Raw genomic sequence first — 16,775 nt, forward strand, 5'->3', positions numbered from 1 at the left:
CATTTTATTATGGAGTAAAATTATTCAACAACAACATTTTTGACAACATCTGGCATAAAATCTTACATAGTGGTGACTGGTGAACAGAACCATACAATATGAACCAGCAAAAGGTGGAAGTTTTTACTTGTCTAACAGAACATACCAAAATGTATTGTTTTGGCAAAAATTCTGATAGATTCATAGATTCCAGAAGATGTGTTTGTATCTGGTGACGACTGTGATTTTAAGTGACTATTCCAACAATAATATGCAGGGGGGCAGCTGTAGCTCAGGTGGTAAAGGCAGTCGTCCACGGACCACACGGTTCGATCCGTGGCCCTGGCCCTGGCTATATGTCAAAGTGTCTCTGGGCAAGAATAGAAACAGCCATTCCCATCCCCAGCTGGTCTAAGCCCGGTAGAAATTGGGTTGGGGTTGGGTTGTGTCAGGAAGGGTATCCGGTGTAAAAACTGTGCCGAATCAACATGCAGACAATGATCCGCTATGGCGACACTGAACTCACGGGATAATAAAAAATTCCAACAATGCAGATTGCCAATAAAATTGGCTATGAAAGTCCACGTTCCACAGAGTATGAATCCTAATTACTTGGGTTACTAACTCTGACTATTCCACTTCTCCCATCAAGTATCTCTGTATTTATGCACCAACCATGCAGTTACCAGCCAACTGGGCACAGTTTTTGACGACTTAAAAAAGTTTCAGGAGTGGCACAGAAACAAAGAATGTCACTTACTCCCTAGTAGATAAAAGACAGATACAGCATGAGCTCTTTCAAAGTCATGACACTGTAGGTGAATGGGCATCTCAGCCAAAGCAGACCAGCAAGAGCCCATAAAGGGGGGTTATTAAAAACCCCTAAAAATAACAGACAGGATGTACCAGCTGAGTGTATAAAACTGAGCTGATTGTCAGGGAGCAGAGACAGATGCCAGAGGGACTGAGTGCTGAGAATGGCCTCATTTAATCAGTGACACTGTCGCCTTTTTTCTCACACATCCTCTATCCCTCTTCCTTTTCTCTGCCTGTTGTCGAAAGTTGTAAGGAATCATCACTGGCACACAAACCGAAGGAAGTGCTAGTTACAGTAAATGGTAGGAAGCTTCGGGGAACAGAGTGCATGGTGGACTTTGCTGTGTGACTCAGCAGCAGGCACCACTTGTGTGTCTGCGTTTGTGAGGGAGTGAGAAAGACATAAGATCTGCCAGAGCTGCCAAGTGGCATCTACAACAAACCCAAAAGAAGGATCACAACAAAGCGCTTCTGCTTCCAGGCAAGCAAAATATAATCGTCGCAAGTCGATTTACAGCCGCACAGTGACATTTCTGAAGATCAAAATGCCAAAAATACTGCCACTTTGGGCTTTTGTCATGGGAATGTTTGCTACAGTTTGAATAATTGCTTCTCTTAAAGTGAAATATCTCGACTGAGAAACGATGACTTTTCTCCTTTTCTTCATTGACAATTGCAGCAACATTCTGCAATGATCTCCAGAGAAACACATCATGCATGGAAATACATGCTGCAGAAGCAGAAGCTTCAAGAATACAAGAAAAAATAGCTTATTTTGTGGCACGTTTCTCAGCTTTGAGAAGACAGAAAGACATATAGAGTATATGCACAAACCAAAAAAAAAAAAATACTTTAAATACTGATTCAAACAGTTTTTTTTCTTTAAATCTTCCTTGTTTGGCAAAGCATTTTGAGGGAAGGATTTGTGCATGCTCCAGCATTGTGTTGTGTAAGCCTTTCAGGGAAAGAGAGAGACAGGGAACAAGCCTTCCCTCCATACCTCAATCACCTGGAGGGATGCTTTGGGTAATTTATTGTCTGGATCTAGCACATTGAGTTTTCTTGCGGGGACTCAAATATACAAACGCTCTGATTATCTTACTTCCAAGATAAAGCCACCAATGTAAAGCATGTTTAGTCCAAATTTCACAAAGGGCACCACTTAAACCACTAACAGCTGCTAATGTGACAATTAACAGAGGGTTTGAATCATGTGGGGTACTTTTGTAAATACTGTGCAAGTGAGTTAGACCACTGTTCTGTAGGACAAGCAGTTCAGACTTAGGAATTCACAAACACAAAAACCCAAAGATTACGGTTTGGGGCAAAGTAAGTACCATGTTAAACCGACCTTCATTATCAAGGTTACCTCAATAAATGCTGCTAAAAGAAACAGTGGGAACGAACAGTCGAGCCCGTATCAACTCATCCATCTACTCCTACCTCCTCCCAACAGAGACTCTATCGCAGTGTATCCAGAATTCCCTTTTTGCTGCTTTCATAATCACCATATTGCTATAGGTCAACAAACAGTGGAACAATAACAGGATGTAATAAGCTGCCTGTACAATGTCCCATGGGCAAGAAATGCAAAACCAATTTCTACAGGGGTGAAAATAAAAGTGAGAACTCCAGAAATGAGTCAGAAAGTCTGTCTGTATGCAGTGATAGTTTTTAGAGTAATATGGGTTTATTTACTTTTCCCAATACGTTTTCCTAACTCTGAGGTTTCTGTATTGGGTATGGCTTGTCCAACATCTTTTTAGTGCTGTTGTCATGAACTCAGCAATTAAATTTGTCATAAAACTATAAAACTATGCAGAAAATCTTCTTTAACATGATGTGTGAAGAGATGGATCGGGCCATACTACTGTTCTAACGCATTTTCCTGCAGTCTTTGGCAATCAGGTCACGTTTGCTCGAGTGTTCTGGATTTAAGAAGCGACACCTTGCAGTGTTCTAACCCTAAAAGGAAACCACTGGGTTATTAAATAGCAGGTTAATGCAGTTCAAGCCTGCAGCACTAAAGTGAACCCGACTGCTATAAAGAGGGTTTTACTTCAAAAGCTCAGATGACCACATCACCACTAGGAATACTGGTAGGATGCATAATGGATAAGGGACTGGGGGCGTGAGCCTCAAAAGCCCATTCAGGGATCACAGAGGCCGGTGATGTGGGTTTCTGTGTGTTTGTGTACCTCTGCAATGCACCACTGACCCAATCCCAAGTCCAAATCCTGGTCATAAACCCAAGTTAAAAGAAGGACATTAGACTATAGATAGGATGGTGTGTGCAAATGGGAAGCACTGAATTGCAAAAGAACTCTTTTCTAAGTATAAGTATAAATCTAAGTATAAATCTACCTAGAGCAGTCCATCCTCAAAACCTGAGAGAGTATGCAAGAAAGTGAGGGATGCCACCAAGACATCTTTTACTCTTCTGACGGAGTTACAATTTCATCAGCCGAGAGTGGAGAGACTGTACATACAACAACTGTTGCCACAGTGTGTGCTCCAGCCAAAGAGCTTCTTTCCTGAAATGCATGATATATCATATGTGTAAAACTGTGCAAAGCTGCTGTTTTGTTGTTTAAGGATGTGTATGTGTTTGCGTGTGTGTGTGTGTGTGTGTGTGTGTGTGTGTGTGTGTGTGTGTGTGTGTGTGTCTGTGTGTGGTAAGGATAAGGGAAGATGGGAGAACACATGTTAGGATTATATATACAGTATCTAACACATACCAAGAGGCATGCTGGGAGAGAATCCCCACCCACCCAGTCCCACATACAGTACACACACTCCAGCTCCAGAGGAGCAGGATAAATGAGGCTGTAACCAATAGCAACAAGTAAAGCAGAGATGATGGGAGCAGTGCCAGTCACCAGATGAAAACCAGCTCAGATCAGCAACTGTGAAGACTTTCTTGTCTTTCTTTCTCCATCCTCTTTCCCCTTCTTTACGTCTTGTTTCTTTCCTTTTTTCGCTGTCACTTCTTTCCTTTATTTCTGTTTGTCACCCCCTCCCTGTTGACCTTTTGTATCTCATCTCCTTTCCTTCTCACAAGTCAAATGTAGTTGTTTCAGCTTAAACACCAATGTAGCTTGTTTCGCTTTTAAACTCATTCAAAATAGAAGTAAGTATATCACAGTATCACAACAGCCCTGATAAAATCTGAGTAAAACACCAAGAAGAGCTGAAATTACATTAGTTCACCATGTAAATTTAAGATCATGTACAGCACACTCCCCAACACTAACTTCCTTATCATATAAACATGCTGCGATGAGTTTTCTTTTCTTTGACTGAGACTGAGAAACAGTTTTGCATAATGAAGTGATTGTTCAGCATTAGTGGTCACCAGGGGAATCTCCACAATGTTTTTCTCCTTCTTAAGCAGAGAACTAACACCAGAAAAGAATCGCTTGTCTGACCTAAATTTAGGCTCCTACTTTAAAACTCGTTAACAAAAAACATGGCAGAGGGTGATTTGCATGTTTAAATCGGCTTAATTGGTTGGTTCACTGGGGAGCTGTGGAAGCTCAGGTTGACTACAGAGGAAAATTAAATGAAAGGAAGGGAAAGAAAAGCTAACACAGATGACACTGAAAAAGAGGATAAATAAAAAAATGTATAATGGGGGAAACAAGGGGAAAATGAAATGATGATGGGGTAAAGACAAAAGAGTCAGAAAGGATTAGAAGAGAGAAGAATTTGTGGAAAGAAAAAGAAATAAGGGCAGAGAGGAGGTCAGACGAAATAAAATAAGTGAAAAGTCAGATCCCTAAGCCTAAACTAACTACCCCTAATGTTTCTGTGCATAACCATAACCAAACGGATGTGTGTACATTTTAAATTCTGTGTTCTTTAACAAGCATTAAATTAAAGCACCATTTGGCCCCACTGATGTTAAAAGGGGGGCAATGTCAACAGCCTGCCACAATATGTGGTGGCGCTGTTTCGGCAAACGGTTCATTGAGGAGGGACAAACAACATCTGTGGGAGAAAAGAAAAGAAAGGAAGGGAAGCTAAGGAAATTAAAGTAATAGCAAGAAAGGAAAGGATGTTAAAAGAAAGAAAAGGAGAAATAGCGAGGAAAAGGAAGGGAAGGAAGTAACAGAGAGATTAGAAATGGAAAGAGAAGAAAATGAAAACGGAAAGGAAAGGAAACTAAGGGAGGAAGAGTAAGTACAGCCTGAGAAACGAGGAGAGCCAAGAAAAAATGAGGACAGAGGCGAAGTTGAAAAAAGAGGAGATAATGTAAAAGGTAACGAAAGGAAATAGGTTGTAGCAAGCGGGGAGAGGAAGGTAATTAAAAGGGGAAAGGAAAAGGAGAGACGGGGACAATGTGGCAAAAAGGGAACCTAAAAAGAAAGCAAGGGAAGAAGTGCTGCCTCTCTTTGAACCCTCAGCACAGCAAAAGTGGAAAAAAAGACGTAAGGAGCTTTTCTTCCAACTGGCACTGGGAGACTTAAAGATAGTGAATCTCATACCAGTGCACAGTAGTTTGTGTAACACAAGACAGCCACAGACAGCAATCCAGTCTCCACCTACGATCAATCACAGCACCAGAACACACACACACACACACACACACACACACACACACACACACACACACACACACACACACACACACACACACACACAGCAGAAGTGAAGTGATGAATAATTCACTGAAGCTCATTGATCTTTGTGTCTCTCTCCTTCTCCACATTCTGTAGCAATGATCTGATCCAGCATCAAAGTGCCCAGGTACTGTAGCTGTGGAGGTAGGTGGATACAGTACACACACACACACACAAAAAAAAAAAAAAACATGTCCTGTTTCCTCTGGACACTTCCTACTAACAGCTTCAACACATGTTCATCCCATTAAAATGCTTAGTTTACACTTTGTATTTTTTTAATGCTACAAAGTGACGCACTGACATTCAGCAGCATTTTGTCAAACTGGTTACGGCAGAATCTTGACATTCCATAGTTACTACAGGGCAAAGTGTTGAACAAGTGTTGGCAAGCTAACCTGGACAGACCAGTCACTGTTATTATTGTAATTATTATTCTAATAATTTTTTTCTGATTATCATTGTTACTGAACAGGCAGCACAGTGGTGCCTCCTCACAGAATGTTGTAGGTTTATGTCCTGACTGTGGCCTTTCTGTCAGGTCTTTTAGCTTATAAAGCTGTAAACCTGCTCAATCTGTCGACACATCTAGTGAAAGATCCCCGGCTCCTCCGGTCACATGTCGAAGTGTCCTTGAGCAAGACACTGAACCCCAACTTAGTTGCTCCCGGTGAGTGTTGGCCAGCTGCATAGCAGCTCCCCCATCGGTGTGTGAGTGTGTGTGTGATTGTGCACATAGGCAGAAAAGTGCTATATAAGTGCAGTGCAGACCATTTACCCACTTCTGATTGCCTGGATCAGATGCGTTTTAAAAAAGAGAGCGTGTCATTTGGATGCTTTTTTGGTAAAGTTGCAGCTACAATGAACCAACCTGCTCCGCCCTCTACTACTGCTGTGGAAGTCTGCCACTCAATAATTTTCATTTATGAATCATAAACATGAGATAATGAAGCACAGATGATCTTAGTTATGTTCTTAATTTGTTTCCTTTTTCGGATCAAACTATTTTTTTGTAGTTGTTGCTGTTTTTTTCTGTGATGATCTGTGATTCGCCCAGTGACAGCCAGGATAGGATCTAGTCCTCTGAGACCCTGAACGGGATAAGAGGTTACAGATTTACATGTACATTTACATTTAGTTACTTAGCAGACGCTTTTATCCTAAGCGACTAACACGTGAGGCACAAGGCAAACAAAAATCTAAGTCAGGTTACAGATAATAGATGAATGGATTCTTAACCTCAACCATGGCCCTATTTCATCTAACGACTAAAATATAATAGTTGCAGAGCCAAAATGAAACCAGTTCACCCTTATAGACAAGGTAAAAAAATCACAGTCACTGCTTTTGGATTTCAGTTTTCTTTAGTTTTACTTCCTGCTCCTGGCTTTTATTTTGTTAATCCCTCAGCACCACTTCACAGTTAGTTTCTTTAGCTTCTTTTTCGTTAACACTAATAGTTTTCACCTTTGCCCCCTTGTACCCAGCTCTCCCCACTGGTCTCGCCGCCAGATCGTCTTTCTCTCCTCCTCCGTGAACATTCCTGTGGGTATTCTAGGCTTTTGGACATTCCCCTTCCATGCACTACCTGATCCTCGTGTTTGGACTCTCACACTTACGTCTTAGTCTGAGGTTTGCTTTCCTGTGTGTTTCAGTGTTTAGGTTTTGTCTTTTGATATCTCCGCTTGTCTAGCCCTGGTTTTATGTTTGAGTATTTGTTTTTCCCCTTCAGTCTATCTGCACTTTATGTTCAGATTGTTCGTGTCTGCCTCCCCTTAGTTACTTAGATTTGTTTTCCAGCACGTCCAGCAAAAACATCACAGGGGTACTGACTGTGCAGAGGGATATCTTCAGCCAGACACAGTTAAGCAGGTCAAATATGGGTGGGTGAATGGGCAGGTAGAGAAAGGAGAAACCATTTCTGCAACAGTCTCCAATTCCAGTGAACATTTTCCGTGGGATGTAGATTTTACCATATGGCAGCTGAGAGTGCAGATGTACAGTGGCAGAAAGACAGAAGCCTTAGATATTTGTCATGGATTCATTAAGTGCAATGTGGGAATAGATTTTAGCCAAAGCTCTAATGAAGAGAACTTTGTTAGTCATTTATAATGGTGTCAGGTTAGTAGCTCTGTGGTCTGAGTAAGACATTTGTTTCTGTTTCTGTGATAGATGAGGCTGTGGTATCACTGTCTGCTGTATTTTGAATCTGTCTGAAAGTGGTAGGATTACTGGGTCATTCCTCAAGATGATAACAAATGTTGCACTCACTTGAAAAAAAAAACAAATCGGCATTTACAGATATCATGGTCCTCTCAAATTCCTCCACTGAAAAGTACAAATGAATGAAAAATTAAAGGACAGACCCGAATAACTCAGTGGGGAAATACAAGGTCACAAAATACCAAATGGAAGTCTTCTGCTAAACAGCATGTTTCACGCAGATTGAGAAGGCGTGAAAGGAAGCGGTGAAGCTTTCCGAACGCCTAATGGTGGAACCACATCTTGGTGCTTGCTTGTTTCATCATTGTTGCCATATGTTTATAAAGATCATATTTGGCCAATTAGACCTATCTGTTCAGACTGGCCTTGGACTAGTGACAGTGTCCATCCCTAGGCGATTATTTTTATGTAAAACTTACAGTTTGTGCCTTTTTATCTTTATTGTGACCTAGATGGCTCTGACATATATACTTTTTTTACTTGTGAAGTGAAAAGAGTGTTACAAATAAAAAGGTATAAAAGAAACTATTATAAACCACTATAACTAAAATTTGATTTCATCAGTATTTTCACAGAAAAATCTTTCAAAATCTCTATGTTATATCAGATATTTGTAATTCAGAACCTGGTGTTTTGTTTTGTTTTTTTTTTTCATACAGTGGTGCAGTTTGCTTCAGCTGAAGGTGGAAATACTTGAATTTTTTTAAGTTTATTTTTATTTTTTACTGACCCCCCATGGGCAAATGGTTGTTGCACAGCTGCACCCGTTTGATGGCGCTACTACAGGCGTTTCAGCATCTTGTCCATAAACACTTTGACATGTGGCCACCAGCATAAAAAAACCACTACTTCCTGCTCGGCCGTGCATATGCAAATTGTCATTTTGATCGTATCAACAACAACACAATAATAAAATAACATCCTGCTAGAGCTTAGCTAACTCGGCCACTACACACACACACCCTGATGAATTTGCATTTGTCTATGTGAGTGGGAACTCCTTTCCTGTTTTTCCGTTTCACCCTTGAAAGAATTGAATGAACACTCTTCTCATGTTTTCAGCTCATTTAGCTCTACAGCTGTAGTTCTTTCATCAACACGTTGCAGCTGCTTCGACACGGCCCATAACGTAACTCTACGTGCTGTATAGTAGTGCTCCCTGCAAAATGCCTCACTGACCTTGATAGCTGCTGTCCCACCTAAATGTCACCGACTCAGCACGTTCAACACTGAAGACTCGTGGGAAGCTCCATGCTGTGAACTGGAGCACTAAGGCTGGGAGGGAGGAATAAAGTACAGTACGAGCTAATGGATGTTTCATGGAGGAAATCAGTCTGCATGTGAAAAACCTCAGGGTTCTTATTTCCACTAAACAATATAAAAGTTAAAGGGCAAATACACATTAATGTGACTATTTTAAAAGCTGTAAAAAGTGCAAGTCAATGCAGTTCATGTCCATGGAGTCACGTAGGAGACAAAACATGCCATTCCTTCCTTCATCTAAGTCCCACGGAAAACAGCACAGTGCAGAGAAATGTCACAAGCCCACGCAACATTGCAGGCTTAATTACTACTGCGTGTGTGTGTGTGTGTGTGTGTGTGTGTGTGTGTGTGTGTGTGTGTGTGTGTGCCAATGCACGGGCTTAGCACCAGTGAGGCCAGCCACTATTTATCCCCGTAGAGCAGTGGGTGTCAGCCTGAGTCCAGGCTGGATCTGCCCACCACTTGTGTCCTCTGTTATTTCATTCAGCAGTGCTGCTGGGCCACCACTACCACTGATGGAGAGCTACTCCAAGTACCTGGACCCAGGTGTGCCGCAAAATAATGTGCCAAACCTTAAAAAACACATACATGTAGGAATCATTCACATTGAACATTACAGATGAAATTGGATGTTGAGGAAAAACATCAAACCTGCTGCTACAGTTTCTACTCTAAATGTGTTCTGTCAAGTGTTCTGTCAAGTCTGTCATTAGGATGACAAGATTACTAGACTAATACACAATAGATAATAATAATAAATAACATAATCTCACAGATGTGAACATAAATTATTGCTTATGAGTTTTTACCCCTATGGGAAGTCAGATACAATACAGTATTCATTCTGTACTGTAGTATAGCAACCTAATAAACCCTTTATACATCCCAGAGAGAACACACTGATTGGCCAGTACCATCCTGGCCTTGATGCACACATACACACACACATATTCTTTTTCATATTCTATATGAACAGTAGATGTTACAGTATTTTCCCTTTCCCCCTTTTTCTCTACAAACACTTCGTTAAGCACAAATTGCACATGTGCTAACACACACATCATCCTTCCTGACACACACACACACACCCATGAGGCACATGACTTTCAATGCAAAACTCTCACACACTGCTGCACCTCATTGCTCGTGACACATATTATTTAATAGCACAGATCCAGAAGGAACCAGTCTTCTTTTATCGGTGCCACAACTACCAAAGGACAATCACCTGTGTTTGGGGTGTTTGGTGTAATTGCTCATTAGCTACTACTTAACCTGGAGTTTCCACTTCACGACTTCAATAAAGTGAACAGCGAGACACTTTTTGCCTCAGTGAAAGACTTTGAAACATTCAGCATCACAGGAAAACTCTGAACATTAATAACACAATCGTTTGGCCTCCACACAATAAGTTTAACATCATAGGAAAATGATAGTAGTCACATAAAGTGAGTGGCGCGTTTTGGTCCCTGCACCAGTAACATAGACTTTTTTCCGAACACTCGCTGTGGTAAATTCAATCTACTGTGTTAATACACGCACACACAAGCACGATTGCTTGCCTCGTCACTCGGGAGAGTCTTACAAGCCCTAAACAAACTTGATTGACACATTTTGGACAAATAATTTGAGAGAAATCATGGAAAAATTACCAAGAGAAGCAAAGAAAAGAAGCTCTAAAAGAATATATGTTGCACGAAATATAATTTATTACAGTATAATTGTTGTTTGAGGACACTTATGGTTATACTGCATTATTAGTTTATATAATTAAATATGGGTGTCTGGTGTTACAATAAAATAAAAAAAAAGTACAATTATTAGAAAGGAATTAAAAAGTTACTGTTAATTTATCACTTCCTTAAGAAAAAACACAAAATGGGTTTTTTTATTCCATGATCTGTGGTGCCACACAAATGTTACATGATATTTCTGACTCAGCAAAGCGCTGTTGCAACTTAAGATTAAAAACTTTAAAAGTTTCTAAGTACAAGTTGAAACATTTGTTGTGATCAAAAGAAACATTAACAACATATTTTGTGGACTCTTCTCCCCATCTTGGAGCTTCCTGTCACAGATGTTTGTGTGGACAGAGGTGCACATAAGCATCTGACTTGGAATTGTCTTAAATGAATAGAGGAGTTTCATATGTGATGTTTGGAAGAGAAAAAGGAAGGAATGATAATGACATACAGCCATATTTAAATCCTAATTAAAAGTATTTTTAAGTTTTTTTTATACGTTTCCAGAATACAGTGAGTCTCCGCTAGTTCCAGAACATCTACAAATCACATCACTCACTATTGTGAATGTCAACACTTGACATTATCCCTCTGAGGTCTGATTTAGGTTCATGTTTAATGGTTTTCAAATGAAAGTTATCAGGAAATTTCTCATCTAAACATGTCAACATGTTTTAGGTTTGTTTATAGTGTACGTACAATACACAAAGCCCAGGAAGTAATGGCTGAAATGAAGGAAAAGTCATTACCAGCTCATTTTTAAGCCTGTGTAGAACAGCTTTTAGAGGTTTAATAGATTCAAACTTTGTCCCAAACAGACAGTTAACAGCTAACGAACAGTATTAATGACACCTTAAGTGGTCTGTGGCACTAGTCTGAGCTGGATTTAACACTGATCATCCCTCCATCATCAGTCACTGGTATTTATTCCCTGTGGTGACGGTGCTAGGTGTTGTTAATGATCAAATCTAATGTAACTTAACCTTCTGCTGCTGCACAGATACTGATCAACGAAAGATTAAGTGTAATTGAATTTGTGGAATTGAAAAAATGTCGACTGGCCTGCGAATTGATCCCATTGAGGGTGTGTTCATCATGCCAGGCCTGTTCCAAAACGTAAGTACACCACTCCTGTGGTTTGAGCGGGTAAACAATGTCAAATACATGTGCAAGCTGTTCATGTGGTTTTGTTTTTCTGCTATTAAAGACAAATCATTCTTCCATTCCTATTTTCTGTACTTACGTATTTTAATTAGGAATTCAGTGGCATTATGCAGGATTCAGGTAGGATGCAAGGATAAATAAAACTGTGTTATCCAAATTAGCATGGTTCAGGAAAAGCATCTGTGGTGTCGTTATTTTAAAGTGAACATTAACTCAACTGGAGAGCGGCTCTATCAGGGTTGGGGGCTGAATCAGGAAATGCCGGCCTCCAAAGCGAATGAGAAACTGGCAGTTTTTTTTGATTTATCAACGTTGTTTCTCCACAATGTAGTACAGTATGTTACTGCTGAATCAATATGTATTCAAAAAAATCCATTAAACACCTTCGGTTCATATATTTGAGCTGGATCAGCAGTTTACAGCAGAGGTTATTCCAACCTCCATGTACTAAACATTAAGCCTGTACTAGTAACAAATTTAAGCATGTTTTCCCTGTTTCAAAGGGATTTAGACCTGAGTCAACAGGCCTGATTTTGTTGAACAAAGAGCAGGTGGTCAAACTGTATTTGCTCTGCTTAAACAAATTTTTTTTACAGATAGTAAAACATCTATTTCAGGGCTGATCGAATGTTTTGGTATGAAAACCATATGTAGTAGAGATTATATTGATACTGATTGCATTGTCATAGGTGCTTATGATCCTATTCTTTATCACTTTCCTTACTGAATCCTGACCAATTACCTGATTAGAAATAATTTCTCAACTAGAACCAGATCACGATTCCTATCCCTGATATGTAACTATAGAAGACAATTAACATTTTCTTGACACTGAAATAGATCCTGTCCCATACTGGACAGGGTCAGGACAAGACTAGGATGGGGCTTTGGATGGGAACTGGAAAGGATCAAATGTTCATTCATGTGCCCCACTCTAAACCAAACCCAATGAAAGGAAAAGTCCAAAACCACAAATTCTCCAAACCAATGAGATGCTCAATCACCAAAACACACTGTCAAAGTTACTAAAAACACCACTGCACTTCAAAGCAAAGACCATCACGAATATACTGTTAGCTACAATACATGTTGTTTCCAGCGCTGTCTTTGTAAAGCCTGACTTTAAATTTTTCACTAGCTTGAGCTAACTGTGTATACTGAAATGCACACACACACACACACACACACACACACGCAATATACGTGAAGACCATCTGTCATCACACACAGTTTGAGATATGTGAAATGAAGTTTGATTCCTCATGTCTACTCACTCATCCAGCCAACTTTCTTAAAAACGTAATTGGTGAAACTTCTAAAAGACGTCACTAATCACTGAGACAAAGCCCAAGACTATAAATTTCCTGTGTTTGTCTCCTTCTCTCACAGTTTACAGCAGTGTGCTAATGAATTTCTCCAGTCTCGACTTCCAGACAAACTGCAGCACTCTCATTAGCAGCTCCAGCATTGCCGCAGAGCGTTGACACACCTCATACTCTCTGGAAGCCAAAGATTTATGAATTTGTCCGAATCTCAGTGATATTGGCCTTACTTTAAGTTTTTCACTGGAAGGTCTCAATTCCAAGGTTCTAGATCAAAATTCCAGCAAAAACATAAAAAAAAAAACAACAGCCTTTGCCTTGGATACTGTTGTCAACACAACAACAAACAGTTAGTTTAATACAAAGAAAACCCGTCTGTTGTTCTGACGTGGGAACATTCTCACATTATTCCATTGTTAGCCCCACAATTTATTTAATCAACGTACATATTTGTAAGAGATCATTTATTAATAAAACCACATAGAAATGTTCCTTTCTATGTTACTGTTGGATATATTGGCTTTAATGTGCAGTGATGTTGCTGCTGGTTTGTTGACATTTCACTTCCTCCATCTCTGAATTAGAACCACATTTAAGGATTAACCATCGCATTATGTCCAAAAGGATTGTTAGCTCAAAAGGTAAGTACATGGTAAATGTTCTGCACCTATATAGCAATTTTCTACCTATTCGCACTCAAAGCGCTTTACACTGCTTCTTATTCACCCATTCACACTCACAATCACACACACACTCATACACCAATGGGGGAGCTGCTATGCAGCTGGCCAACACTCACCGGGAGCAACTAAGTTGGGGTTCAGTGTCTTGCTCAAGGAAACAAACTGGTCAAGAAAGTTCAATGTCTGTCAATTTTATCTATAAATTTCATGTGAGAAGCCAATTATTAGTGTAAAGGATTACAGACATGTTGAAGCTACAGTTTGTAATCTAGAACATGCGTGAGAGATAATCCACTCTGCTCTGCCCAGTCCTCCCTCTCTATGCTCTGCTATGCTCTTCTATCATCTGCTACACGTCATTATCACATTTCAATAAATAAGAAGCTGCAGAACTTATAAATCAAGCAGAAATAACTGAACACCTCTTCTACCAGTGCTGTTCTGTGAATCTGACTTCACATGAGGTCACAAAACAATCATCACACACTGTAGCTTTAAGCAAAATTTCAGAGTCAGACTTAAGGTTATATTTTTAGTATTATCTTGTACAAAACCCATCTCTGAAAGGTAAACTATGGTCACTGCTTCCTGATGACTTTAGTTTATGTAACATCAATATTGAGTTACTTCATTCAAAACATAAGACTCAACAGATAAGTGTCCTTCTTTAGCAATTATACAAACATCTGAGGTTTCGTCGAGAATTCTGATGTGAGATTTCGACACTGTGACACTTTATTTACAGCCACACCCCAACTCTGATGGACTAAACATGAAGAAGCTGTATTGTGTTCTATGTCCACGCTGTTATTACCTACATCTATGTATTTATCCATTTACAACAAACAGTGATGTGTTGCTGCTGCTGGGCTTGACAGAGCACAGACTTAAAATGAAAACCAGTCTCATGTTATATTTGCTGAATCTTCCTCAGGGACAAACCAAGCTGTGACAACAGCAAAGCAGGGGTCAGGCCTACTTTACAAAACAGGCATCATTCTTTAAGACCAGGAGTTACTGCCCGGCAAGATGATGAAAAGAGCCACCAAACCCTCAGTGGGTGTCTCCACGTCTTGTCTAATTAGCCCACATGACATCAATTTTTTTTACTGGGACAAATATGATACTGTGTCCTAACACCAGACGGCCTCAAGCTTAATTGTAGCATCACACACCGTGGGCTGTTTGGGTGGACCCAGATGCTGCTGCTGCTTTCATTAAAGGATAACAAGACACAGTATGTTAAAGTCTATACTCTATATTGGAATTGGAGGCTGTATGCTTTTCACACAGTAAAATATTATAGTGGTGCAAAGACAAAAAAAAACAAAAAACGAATAAATTAGGGCAAAGCAACCACAGACACGAAAGTGATCAAAACACCAAACGCGCAAAAGGAATTGTCTTCTAATGTTTGTGCACTATAATAAACCCAGTTGCTAAGGAGACAATGAGCACTCTATAAGAGAAATATCTCACCAGTGCTGCTCATGGTGCCAGTCAGGTGTTTTCTCCAGTTAGATGATGCACAGTAAACAAGCCACTGTACACACTGACACTACATGGATGGTGCAGCAGCCGCAGAGCGCTCCAGCCTATAGCGCCGAGCAGCAGAATGAATGAAGGAAGGGAAATGTTCACACGGGAGAGTCGCAGAGAGCCTGGTTTTTCCCTGTCTGCTGAGGCCGAGGAGATCTCCGGGTAACAGCCGCACTGTGGAGACAAGGGACTGCAGAAACTGCAGCGCTGCGCTACAGCTCTATATGACCGACTGTGCAGGTTGGGTGTGGGCGCACGGTGGAGGGACGCGACAGTGTCAAGCTGAACAAAGTGGAATAGCAGACGTTTCCTGTGGGACATTTCAAAATAAAAGTATTCATGACTAGATCTGTTGGTCGGAGGCTTGTTGTATGTGAGCAATTAACTCAAAAAACGTATTAAAAGTTAAATAGAAAAAGGACAAAAATGTATTTTGAATATGGTATTAAGTTGACAAACAAAGAAATCACAATGGTAACTTGAACATTTACAGCTGTGGAAGATCTTTTCTATTACAGAAGCACTATAATAGAAACTGTTACTGGTTTGTATGTTTTTAGGCTTTACATGTTTTATGTTTTATTGCTGGTTTTAATCCGCTTGTGTAGCACTTTGAGATTTGTTAGAAAATGTAAAGTGCTTTATAAATAAAGTGAATTATTATTATTATTGTTGTTACTAGGTGGTGTAGACAAAGGGCCTACAGGGCGGCAAGATTATTCTAAACATGCTGGTTTTTGTTCTATACATTAGATGACATGTGCAAATAAGCAAATTGCCAAATCCTAATTGTAAGACAGTGAGCATGTAAGTTTTGAGGTTGCTGGGACATTTTCACTTCTCCATAACTGGTAATCCAGCAATCATAAGAACACACTGCTGCACAGTGAACCCTGGCAAAGCAATATCGCTCTGATATGTGGCTGTGAAATGCATAGAGAATAAATACTGCTGAAAAACATTTTACTCTACCTGGAGCACTTGATATGCTGTTGGCATGTAGAATATAGTAGTTGCTGGGAATGTTTGGCAGCCACGTGTATTTAAATAAATTCCAGTAACTAAGAAAACAACGTGTTGCGATGCAATTTCGTCGTGTGGCCACAATGCCAACACACACGAAATGTTACCCAGCTATACGGTTTTATTTGATAGAAAAAGGTCCACGCATCCTGTGTTGGGACAGGTGACAGCGGGCATCTTTTTTCTGCCTTTGCTCAGCATCCAGCAAGCTGCTCCCGAGCAAAGCGTCCTTGGACCGACAGCTGGGAAACATGGGACAAGTAGTTCTTTAAAAAGAAAACAACCATTTCAATGAGCAGCGTGCTGCCGATTTCTGACTACAAGCCCTTTTCAACGTAAACAAGCTGCATTGTAAAAGAGACGGCGTGAGAACGGAATTTTAATTTGTAAAATACCCCT

General features: G+C 40.2%; 1 protein-coding gene across 1 annotated transcript in view; it reads right to left on the reverse strand.

Annotated features, from left to right (window-relative positions):
• The window catches only part of ablim2 (actin binding LIM protein family, member 2), an 89,755-nt gene extending 74,139 nt beyond the window's left edge, over positions 1-15,616 (reverse strand). The window contains exon 1 of the mRNA XM_067524866.1: positions 15,294-15,616. Within this exon, the coding sequence (XP_067380967.1) occupies positions 15,294-15,306 (13 nt within the window). The 5' untranslated portion in view covers positions 15,307-15,616. The remainder of the gene's footprint in view (positions 1-15,293) is intronic.
• Positions 15,617-16,775: the final 1,159 nt, after the last annotated feature.

The sequence above is a fragment of the Channa argus genome, chromosome 12, assembly GCF_033026475.1.
Source record: "Channa argus isolate prfri chromosome 12, Channa argus male v1.0, whole genome shotgun sequence".
Lineage (NCBI taxonomy): Eukaryota > Metazoa > Chordata > Actinopteri > Anabantiformes > Channidae > Channa > Channa argus.